At 39.0% G+C, this 12,180-nt stretch overlaps 1 protein-coding gene across 1 annotated transcript in view; it reads right to left on the bottom strand.

Annotated features, from left to right (window-relative positions):
- MYO10 (myosin X) overlaps window positions 1–12,180 on the bottom strand; it is a 173,078-nt gene that overhangs the window by 62,906 nt on the left and 97,992 nt on the right. Inside the window, exons 5-14 of the mRNA XM_074873964.1 lie at window positions 9,067–9,201; window positions 7,961–8,085; window positions 7,059–7,072; window positions 6,853–6,937; window positions 6,081–6,184; window positions 3,766–3,895; window positions 2,738–2,856; window positions 1,853–1,999; window positions 1,573–1,673; window positions 1,271–1,337 (exon numbers count right to left, since the gene is read on the bottom strand). Coding sequence (XP_074730065.1) covers window positions 1,271–1,337; window positions 1,573–1,673; window positions 1,853–1,999; window positions 2,738–2,856; window positions 3,766–3,895; window positions 6,081–6,184; window positions 6,853–6,937; window positions 7,059–7,072; window positions 7,961–8,085; window positions 9,067–9,201 — 1,027 coding nt within the window. The remainder of the gene's footprint in view (window positions 1–1,270; window positions 1,338–1,572; window positions 1,674–1,852; window positions 2,000–2,737; window positions 2,857–3,765; window positions 3,896–6,080; window positions 6,185–6,852; window positions 6,938–7,058; window positions 7,073–7,960; window positions 8,086–9,066; window positions 9,202–12,180) is intronic.

Here is a 12,180-nt window from a genome sequence, read left to right as displayed (position 1 = left end):
ATGCAGAGAGGTGCAAAACCACCTGTCCATGACTAAAATCCCACTCTCATAGAGGACTACAATCCTATTTCTCTAGAAACACTCCTTTTAAAACATACATCATATGATACATGGGCAAAATAAAGAAGAAGAAGCTACTGGAAGAAGCAACAGTTCTCCTGATGTAGGCAGTTTTTAGGTGCATACAGTGACATGGCCTCAGAATATATCCCCAGCCTCCAAGATCTCCAATGATCAGGGGTCCCTTAAATCTGTTTGTGTAAACAGCCTTTCAAAAATTTTTCTTCCATAAAATTATCTACTCAGTTGTTGAACCAATGCTAACTTTTAGCACCCACAGTGCCCAGTGGCACAGCAAAAGATATACAGCTTAACTAAACACTGCGTGAAACACAGCTTCCCTCTGCTTTGCATATGCATCTGTGTAATTTCCTTTGATGCTCCCTACTTCTCATACTATAAGAGATGGTAAATAAAGCAAGCTTCCCTGCAGTTATAGCAGATCCAGCAAGCTTCGGTTTGATACAGTCTCTCCAAGAACACAGTTCTACAGGTGCACGTTTTAACACGCCACTTCCCATCGGCCCAGAGCAGCTCCTGACAAAGTACACCATCCTGACTGCCTGCTGCCATCAGTTTCTGTGGTTGTCTAAACTCATGCAGCCACACACCCCGCTACAGAGATAAACTCACACACCCTGTTTGTACTGCTAGCAGAAGTGAGCATGGATGAAATGATATATAACAACTTTGTCTTTGTCATTCAGCTGCAGTTATAATTTCTATAACATGAACTCAGACCTCATCTGCCCCTCACCACTAACGTTCCTAGCAATAACTCTGCAGAAACTTCACGCTCTTTTACATGTTCCTTTAGTACAAATCAGAACATAAACAAAATTATGGATGAAGCCAAACTTGGCAGGCAACAAATGAAGATTTTCTGCATTCCATGAAAAGCCATTACAAGAGCAAGACACTGTTATTCCTTCTGTCCCGTCCTTTTATTCTTTTTAATCATCTCCAAATATTGCCTTTGTATATAATCATACACTGTTAAAAGTTACTGCAAAGAAAGATAACTATATTGAATTTACAATATAATCTACAGTATATACATGCATGAAAATGATCTGATTAAAAGTTCACTATTTAAACATCCAAGATCCACCATTCTCTTCACTTGTTCTTTGTGTTGGCAAGTGTTCTAAAGACGTATTTCCTCAGAACACAAACTAGAAATAGGTACCAGTATCAAATTCTTTATTACCTTTTCAATAAGATCCAAGCACTCTCCATTGTCTGTCCAGTCAATATCCTCCCAGATTAGTCCTTCCCTAAGGAAAATAAGGAGGGCCTTTTTATTGAGAACCACGACAAAATTATTTTAGATATAGAAACAGGAGGAGCTGATGTATTTATCTTGCAAATTACAGCAAAATTAGCTGGCTTTAAAAAAATATACATGTCCAGACAGAGATTTTGAAAGGAAGCTAAGGTAGCTGGGAACTCAGATTTCAAATGAATACTGATATTTTCAAAATTCTTTCAAATTTCATCTGTATCTCTTACCTGCTGTATTCCAGTTGCTCCAAGGAAAAGATGTGCTTGTTGAAATATTCCTGAAGCTTTTCATTTGCATAGTTAATATTGAACTGCTCAAAACGGTTTACCTAAAGAGACAAGAAATTTTCAAAAATGCATACACTCCAAGTACTGTACTTTGCAAACAAGGAACTCATTTAAGTCATAACATGTTTAATAATCAAGTTCCAGTGAAGATGACAAAGTTATGTAGAACAATGAAGCATAAATATCAGACAATCCATTTGAACAAGCTTTTGAAACCTACCTCAAAGTTTTCAAATCCAAATATGTCCAAAATTCCAATGGACTTGAAGTCTTCCTTGCTCCTGATTCTGCTGTTGATTTTCTTAATGACCCAAGCAAAACACTGGGAATAAAGTGCCATAGCCATAGAATCTCTGCTGTCTATTGCCTGCATTAAAGAAGGAATAAACAACACATCAATCACCGCTGTAACTGAGAACTTACCAGACTTTGCTGGTCAGCATCCTTTGCACAGCATAAACCAATGTATAATGCAAGCAGGTTTGTATTCCTATGTACCTTGACGGCAATTGTATTAACAGCTACAGAGTGTCACGATTTAAGCTTTAACAGCATCGGTTATAACAGCTGTACACCTATGTGGCTTTAAAATTACATTTCAAGGCTAAAGCATTCAAAAATTAGGAAATTATAAACTTAAGGTATGGAGGAAGAAAAGAGAAGGGTAGGAAATAACACCTTAATTTATCCCTTTCTAGAGGTAAGCATAATGTTATATATACCTCTTTCTAATATACCCCTCTTGTAAATAATAAAAATATTTCTGCAAAAAGTTTTCAAGAACACCCACCTGACACAAATGTCCATAATAAAAAATATCAGCCTACATGATTAGAATTTGAAGAAAATGGTAAACAATCAGGCTTAATAAGAACAACGAGAGCCAAGCTACAAGCCCTGGCCAGAATGAGAGGATGGAATCTATCGAGATTTCTAAAAGTCCAATTAATAACCTTCCCAAAAACCCTATGTAGTATATTTGATAGCAACTCTGATGCATGAGCTAAGCTTCTGTTCCTGAGTGACAAATGATTTCCCTGGACTTGAAGACCAAGCCACGTATTTAACAGACCCTAAAAACATGTCAAAACTGAGATGCCTTTACCTGTTGTATACTAAGAGGTGTTAGGATTTCTTCTCCCCTGAGTATCATTGATCTCTGTGTCAACGCTTCAGTTAGCTGTGTGGAGTCCAACCCCAGTAGTTCAGCAGATCTACCCAGAGCTGGTGAAAGAGAGACAAATACAAATATGTCCTTAAATGTATAAGGTTATGAAATTAATTTGCTCTATTATTATTATTATTGCTAACACCACCACTACTTAATAAGCTTCTAAAATTATGGGGATTAGAGATAAAAACACAACTAGAAACTCTAGGATGTTTTTGCTGCTCATGAAAAGGCACAGTGTCATAAATACACACAACTGAACGAATTTAGCAGTAGAAATTCATCACAAGTCAGAAATATTTACCTTCCTCTTAACGTTATATGTCAAGGACTCAAACTTACACTAACTATTTTTCCAGATACAAACAGAAATTCACTCTTTGTCCACATGAATGGGCTTCAGCTTCCCTCAGGATGATGAGGATAAAGAAAACCAATTAGATGTTTTTCTTACATGCATGCTTTGATTTGCAATTGTGCTATAATGTGGTATATTAAGCAATACGGAATGCTACTGCTTATTGTCATATTCGAACAAACATTTAAAATGCTCGCCAGGCCAGTCTTTAGACATACAAGCACATACTTTCAGATTTGCAACTGAAGTATTGAAAGCTCTAACAAAGGACACCTTCAGCGGAGATCTCCCTTAAGGAACGCATTTGAGCACTTATATTTTATCAATTTGAGAATATTTCAAAGAAGGAATTAGATTAAAATGGAATTTCACTACTGTTAATGGAATAAATATGTGCCCAAGGTCTTCCCTAATTAAGACCTAGCAGACTGATTTGCCTTATCTGTCAAAAAAACAAAAATAACATTCTAATCAACATTTACAGATGCTAAAAAGCAGTAAGACCCTTTCACTGTTTGTCCTTGACATGGTCAGATACACTAGCAACGAACACCGCTTTCACAGCCTCAAGAAACATTTACATTTGGATGCACAGCCTTCTCACCTGTCTTAAAGGACACTTGTGCCCCACCAGCAGTGATGAACTCAACGTTTCCTAGATGCAAAATGCCAGCCAACAGCCTCAAAACTTCTCGCACCTCCTCCTTGCTGAACTGCATCACTTCCATTGCAGTCTGCAATGACATGTGAGCTTCTTCGATAACGTGCACACTGACTCAAAAATGGGGACAAGGACAAACCCACCAACTGTGTTGTCAGGCCTTAGAAAAGCAAGTCAGGACTGACAGAGAGCTGGCGGGAGTTAATTCCTTTGGTTTTATCCCAAATCAAATACACTGTAAGATATGACAGGCCATCCTGGAACATGTTAAGTATAATGGTTTTAAGAAATCTCCTTTTGATGCTGTAAGGATGCTGTAATTTGCTTTCAAACTCTTCATTAAAATTGTATAAATATTGGAATGCCCTACTGAGTCATGCTTCAGACACAATTTCACTAATTTGCATTAGGAGCTGATAACCTCCTCTGAGTTTTTACAAAATCTTGCCAATTAGCCTGGTAGGTAACAAGGCATGGGGGAGGAAATGCAGCAACATCTAAGATTTGCTCATTTCTTGTCTCAGCATCAGAGAATTCAGAGGAGACCTTCTGCAGCATATTTGGGGCAAGCCATAATGCCCAAACATGCATCTTACCAGTGTAGTCTGACATCTTACAGCAAGACTGAGCAAGAAAGAGAGATCTATATAAAATGTGTTGAATTTATGAATAACCAATATAGCAACAATCAAGGCTCAACTACATAAATGAGGAGAATAGAAAATATCTAACCGAATATTAAAACAAGAGGAGAAACATATGCTTTTCTCTGACACAGAAGGGGTAAGTAATTGTATATCTTTTGAAATTACCAGAATTTCCTAAATTTGGGTCTAATATGAGCCTGTCTAAGAGCAGATCACAGTTTTATACCCTTAGAGTTAGGTTCATCATGTTATGGTCACTGCAGGTGTCTGACAGATCACACAAGACACATTTTATCTTTCATAAATCATCAGTTACAAATAGAAAAGCCTCAGACTCATCCCAGAATTAAAAGCAGAGAACAGATAATGATTGGAGGTTTATTTTGTATAGAAGACCTTTCACAACAGAGCTCTCAGAAAGGCAGCAGCATTAGGAGTTCATCTGCACGCTCACCGTGCACTTCCTCCCTGTCTCCTACAAAAAAGTTTCACTTAAGTAACATTTCTGGGACTTAAACATTAATAAAAATAGGCAAAGGAGACAACTATAATAGGAAAAGCCAGGCGAGGGCAAACTGCGGGGTTTCTGCCCGCCTCCTGCCCTGGGAATGCAGCGTGGCAGCCTCAGCCCCTGCTCCAAGCCTGCCCACACTGTGGGCAGCACGCAAGTGTCACCTGCCCAGCTGAGTTCATGCTCTGCCTACCCTGGAACGCTTAGCACAAATTAAATGTCACACTAATCAACTTAAGCTTGTGACTACAATATAGAGAAGTTACCAACTTTTCCAACACCTCCTTCCACCATACTTCACAAGGATTTTTTACACTAAAAATAACTGCTGCATCCACTACACACTAATTTGTCAATCTGGCAAAGAGATTAACATAGATAAGCAAAAATAGTTTGGTGAAGGGCATAAAACCAAATCTTTTGTCTGATTTTTAAAATCTAACACATATCACCTCGGTGATATAGTAAGCAATTAGCAATTATCTTAACAGTCAGTATAGACAAACTGCTGTAGCTAATTGGTGTGGGTATAAGATATGAAGCCATTCAGAGAAAGACTCCATCAGGCCCTGGTTTTTAATCTGTGTTTACATTTTGTTCAACTCTGTTGCGTAAGTTACTCCATACAACTGGATTTCCCAGCTGCAATAGAAGGCCAGGTGCTTCGCTCCCCATGCGCTGCACTGCGGACTCAACCCAGTAGGTACTACATGACCTGGGCAAAGCTTTAGGACAGAAAAACAGTGGAAGCAGATGTAGCCGTACTATGAAACAATGCAGCGAAGGGCAAAGGAATGTAAATGCCCTACTGTCTTCCCAACTGATATTATTTTCATTCCAAAATGTAATAATTTCACTAAATTACAGCACACTTTGAAATGATACAGTAAAAATGAAATATTGGAGGGAAGGTAAAGACATGCTCAAAATGACAGTGAAGTGTTATGAGAAAATGTAACTCCCTGTAAGATTAGTGCCTCAATGAGAGAGCTGCATGTGCAGGTAAGCACAAGAAGGCTTTGTCCCTTGCTCTGTCAATGGCCCCAGGTGCCTGAACCTCTAGCATTTTTAAGGCATAAAGAACTAGGGAAACAACTCACAATGACTTCCTTGAAAGAATCTTTGTCACTGATTGTCTTATCCGCTATACATCCAGACTGATTCAGGTAGTGGTAGTTCTCCGGTACAGATAAGTAAAAAGCATCTAATGAGGAGAGAAAAGAGAATGAGTGAAAAATCCCAAAACAAAAGCACTCCACAAATTTCTATGTCAGAGTTAAACAGTTCACAACGAATTTGGTCAGAAATGATGATGATGCATGAAACAACGTTTTATATTAAAATCAGATATGGGGTTTTGCTTTCCTGTTTTTTGCTTTATTTAGCTGCACTATGGAGTTAACTCTACTTTTTAGCATGCAAAGACAGAAGGCCCAAAGGGAGATGCCGACACAGCTTTAGGCAATTTTGCACATATACAAATGTTATTTCTTTTGTTCAGTGGATTTATTCTTTATGAGAGAGGATTAGAGGAACCAGAATTATTTCTCTTTGTTGCTGTGGAGTTATTTAGTACCAGTGAAAATATTCAGCTTGAACAGAATGAGGCATGTTTGTCCCCAAGTAATTTTCCCAGGGCCACAGCAGAAGCTGGAAGAAAAATTAACGGCAGCTCAGTGACATTCTTCAACTAAGGAGGCTGCTTTATCAAGTTGAGCTCAAATTCACACTCACTGAATCCCGGCTGAATAAATAACTAACTTCTCTGCTTGGGTTAGCGGGTTTCTGCAGTTAAAGTCCCCACTGCTGTCACCATGGCTGACTGCTAGCAGAAAGCCACTACAGTTGTGTGACTTGCGGTCTGCCACTCACCTTTCTCTCTCTCTTCTATCCCTGCCAGCAGAGCATAGAATATATGATAATTTCTTTCCCCAGGGTTTTGTCTTACTACACGATTCTGTCAAAGTAAAAAATAGTTTCCAATATTAAGCAATCATTTTTAAGAAATTTTATCCACAATTTCAAAGCAAATATTAAATCAAACAAAATTAACTGACCAAAATCAAACGTCAACTTACTTTTTCCAATAAATCTATGGCCAGGAAGAAAAACTTCAGTCAAGGAATAAAGTAAACAGCAATCAATGCACAAACTATTTATAATCTTCCTTCTTTCATTTGAGACAATAGGAAGAGCATCACGGTCTTTTCTTACGACATGCCTACTGCCATAATAAGATGAATAAAGTAGCAACAATGATAATACTGCAGCAGTTCTAATACCAGTGTGTTCCCACACCTCCTTCTCCTCCATCCCACCAAAACTGGACTTGTGTTCTGCATTTTAAACTACATTTGCTTTCCTTTACTTTTTCTTTTCCCTAAAGCTTGGACACAGATTTAAGGATGAAATTTGTTGCACTGCAAAAGCAGCTTATGTTCAAAACACTAGGTAGGATCCCCTTGGTATATTCCTTATTCCCATACCTCTGGTGGAGCTGGCTCATAGTCCAATTTTGCCAAATGCAGGACAAATCCAAGGATTTGACCCACTCAGGTTCACACTGCAGAAATTCAACAGCTCTGCTCTTTCAAGTACTTTTCCAGAAAAGTAAGAAGGTTATCTTTGAATATAATAAATGAGGGAAATAGCTGACAAATGAAGTTATCTCCAAGAACTCAGGCTGTTTTATCTCGCTATGTAGGAATATGCATGCTAGCAGTAGCAATACAAAATCCTGATCCTCCAAGAGATTATAAAGCCCACCTTGCCACAAATGCATGTGTGCATGTGCACAAACACATGCAGACTTGGCTGTTACTGCTTCCCTTTCCCACCTAACTCAGTTGAATTTAATTGTGCATGTTTCAGGATGGGGTGAAAGGACAGACAAGGGCAAGCCACTTCTCTCTCAGACCTCCACAGAGGAGGTACGTGGGGGCTGCCTGCAACCAGGGGTAAAATCACCGAATGAGGATACAATCTATAATTCTTCCTCCCTGAATGTTTCCTTTCTGACAGATGTTCAGCTGAATAAACTTCCCAAAGCGACTTGAGTTGTTGTTGTAAACAGTCTTTGCGTTGCCAAAAGCTTCCATAATTGGGCTGTGAAAATACAGAAGGAGAAGAGCATTATCATGTGATAAGCATGCCAACAGTTTCACATGGGACAGGTGAAAGAAATAGCACTCTGAAAAGCTCGCTTCTGACACCCTCCTCAGCCACAGCCTACATCCTTAGGATTATCCTCAATTTATTAACAACAGGCCTCTCAATTTTCTATCAAAAGATGCAAGTATTCAAGCAACAGGAAGATTAACTATACTAAACTACTCTGCAGCTTAATCTGTAATTGCTCAAAAGATGCATGCCATTCTCATTGCAGCACTCAAATTATAGAAATAAGAAATCTCAGCACGTGCAAATTGCTAGACAGATGTAGGGGAAATAGTCGTTGTCCTAAGGCAATTAAAAAAAAATAATTACATCAAGATACAGCAGGTAAAAAAGAGGTGAATCATGATAAACAAAAGTAATAGCATCTCAAATTGCCTTTGTTTTTAAATAGTTTAGAACCATGTGTTATTTCATTTGAACACTGGGGGTTTTTTTTGCTTGCGTAGAGTGTGTCTAATTTATCTGATGTGTTACTCATCTGTCTTATCAGTCCTTGTTATCCTCCCTTTCCTCAGCATGCTTTTACCACCTGCGCACTCCATCCTCACCATGCTGTATCTTGTTCCACCTTATCCCCAGGCTACACAAACCAAACCAATGGTTTCTCTCTCCCACCAGCCATTTCCCTCACTCTGAATTCAGTCTCCCACAAAAATATAAGCCACCACTAAAGCATCGTCCACTTCAAAACTCTGCATCTTTTTGCTTCATTAAGATATACCACTGTGCTCACAACTCGCTAGAGCAGCCCAGGTAATTTTGTTTAATGGAAAATTTCCCCCTTTCCAGTAGTCATTTTATTGTTCAGTATATGCACCCACATCTTTAATTACATTGCAAGCTCTTATGTCAATGACAAGGCTTATGTATTCTGGAAAAAAAATACCTGTGTATTGAAAGATCTAGTACCTGCTCTCAAGAATAGCTTGCTCCACACAGGAGGTCTTCTCTCTGCAGGACAGCTCCAGTGAATGTTGGCTCATTGCAGACAAGAACTTGAGAATTAGCTTAGTGCTTTCTGTCTTACCAGCACCACTTTCACCGCTGAAAGAAGAGGAGGAAAGCATTTGTACAGTTCCACCTGCCAGGGGAAAAGCCCTCTGGCCAGCCCTCCAAACTCTCAATTACTGGAGGTCAGGGAGAGTGAGGTGATTAGAAATTATACTCAAATGGCAGCAGAATACCCTTTTAAGCTTGCTGAATATGACATTCAGCACAAAATGCAAACTATCTTCAGACTTCATATCACTGTTCAGACAGCATTTCAAGGCACTGATTGTGTAAGGATGTACACAACACCCATGAGGCAATGAAGAGCTCTCTGAATACAAACAGCTATCTAACAATTCTCACCAACATGGAAAAACAAAGTTAGAACAAAAGCATTGCAATGGTCAGGGAGAAAGTCCAGAATATGAATTACGCTGGGAAAGTGTGCGATTATGTTGCAGCAATCTAGGTAAGGAGGGAGCCCTGCTGTGAGAAGGAGGAGGTTAGAGACTCCCGATGCATATTGTAACACATAAAAATTACTAGTGTAATACATACTGATATTCTTAGATACATATTCTTTAAACAAACTTCTTATACATACATCCAAATAAACCAGATACACGGGTTCAAAATATACAGTTTTCACCTCTCATCACTGTCATTGGAGATGTAAAACCTCTCATCTTCACCCATAGCAGAACAAAGCTACTTGATAATACTAAATTGACATTTTAAAAACAAACAGTTAATAAGCAATCTTGCTGATACAAACAGAAGGCAATATACTCAATTTCTCTTCAAAACTAACTCTAAAAAGGGAAGGTATAAATTTGGCTCATTTCCCCAGTATCATTTCCCTTTAATTATGTAGCCTTATAATTAAAACACACCATGAGCCATTAACAAACATAACTTGCAGCTAAAGTTTGTCTAGTTTGCTTAGTTGTCATCTGAAGTAATCTCATTATATCCTAAACTGCAGCGTGATTCCTAGTTTTCCTAATTCCTAATTAAGATGTGCCTAATTCCAGTCTACTCCCAATGAAAGGAGGTACATTTTGGTCTTATCCTACCCTTTTCATTGTAGCAAGTGGGACTTTCACGGAGCATTACTGGGCATGTGGAGCAAGCTTAGTTTATTTGACAGTCTTTTGTTGTGCCATTGCTGAGTAGTGACCCTGGTGATTTTAGGTTATGGCAAAGTATAATGATGCTTTCTAGTAAAAAGCAAAGAAGAAAGGTACATGAAAGCAGCATGGCATTTTCCTGCAAGTGAATGCCAACAATTAAAAAAATAATCAGGGAAGAGATATTCAGAAAACATAATGAGGCACAGAGTTTTGTAGCTGAGATTCAAGTGTTTTCCAAGAAGAATCAGAGTCTTTAAAATATTTCATAAAACTTCATACAAAGATATGCTACCTGCTGATATGTTCCAGCAGGTATGATTCATCCATCATACTTACATCATCTCAAAAAAATTCTGTAGTATTTTTGTTTTACCCTTGGTATCTGGCCTTTTCGGTATTTGCTCCCTTTCTCTTTGCAGGCCCTCAGTCACTCATGCTCCTTTGCCAACAGAGCAAATATTTAATATTCCTTACTGCTAGCTTTGAAAGAGCTTCACAAACCCTTGCACTATCCTTGTCTAGTGAAAAAAATCATCAAGTGATACATACCTCTTCCTGCCTAAATTTTAACCCTCTGAGCAGCGTATAGCTCTACAGCAGGGATATGGGTGCCAAGGAGGACATCAGCTCTTTCACTGACATCATCCTTCTTCTGTCCCCACCTTCTGTCCCATGCTCTGGAGTACCTCTAGTGCTATGGAAGCTGAACGTTACCCCACCATAATTCTACAAGTGAGATACTCAAAGCTCATGGAAAAATACCTCCTGTGCCTATCTCTGGTACAGTTGGTATTACACACAATTATATGCTCTTGATTTTTTCTTAAAACAGGAGGGGTTCAAAACTGGATCAGGCCAAAGATCTACCTGCCCAGTGTCCTATCTCTGACAGTCGCCAAATAGAGATGTCCAAGGAAAACATGCAATACTTCCCTTCTGTGTTCTTTCAACTTCCAGTTATTTGCTGTTCAGAGGGTTCCTGATCTAAACCTGATTTCTATGTGTCTTGCAACTCTCAACGGATTTATCTTCTATGAGCTTCTAGTCATACTACCTTAAAAAGCATATGACTGCATCTTGTTTCGGATCTGCCTCCTATTAGCTTCATCTGATGCCCTCTAATTCTCATATTGGAAGAAGAAACCAACAACTTATCACAGCGCTCCCTCTCTCTGCTGTGCATGACTTCATCCTAAGCCCCCCCAGTTAGAGCTGCCCATCTCCATTAGCCATTCCCACATACGGAGCCACACTGTACTTCTGGTCGCTCCTCCAGTTCCACAGAGTCCTCCTGGATATCAGGCAAGGGGGAAAAACACTACTAAAAAATACTCAAGATACGATCAAAGGATGGATTTACCCAGTGTTCTCTATTAATTCACTAGTAACTGCTCTATTCTATTAGTTTTACAATTATTATTGAGCACCAAGTGGATGTATTCCTGGAGCCCTCTGGCATGACAGTAAGATCTCACCCCTGCAGGGGGACCGATAATTTTATGTGCATCAAGTCAGCTCTGCATTTTTCCTTTACAAAATGATTTACAAAAACCAGTTATTATTAATGAGATGAAAATCAAAACCAAGCATGCTAAACTTTAAAGTTGTTTCTTCAACCCTACAGTACATACACTAACGATAGGTTAAGTGGGATCAATCTTTCAGACTCTTTAGAAAGCCTACATCTACAAGAAGTTGACATGGTCAGTAAAAGGGTGAATTTTTTAGTGCACAGTCAACCTTTCCAACAACCTTTCCACCCCATGAGTTTAAGTGCCCAGCTCATTCCACACCACCACATTCAGTATTGTGAATATATTGTGCGACAGCAACCCACAAGGCCCCCACTTAGGGGATCTTTAGACTTTCTCCGTGACTTGTTCTACACAGGGCATCTCGC

The sequence above is a fragment of the Strix uralensis genome, chromosome 1 (genome assembly GCF_047716275.1).
Source record: "Strix uralensis isolate ZFMK-TIS-50842 chromosome 1, bStrUra1, whole genome shotgun sequence".
Taxonomy (NCBI): domain Eukaryota; kingdom Metazoa; phylum Chordata; class Aves; order Strigiformes; family Strigidae; genus Strix; species Strix uralensis.
Note: the sequence above shows the minus strand (reverse complement) of the source record. Positions and strands in the feature narration are given on the sequence as shown.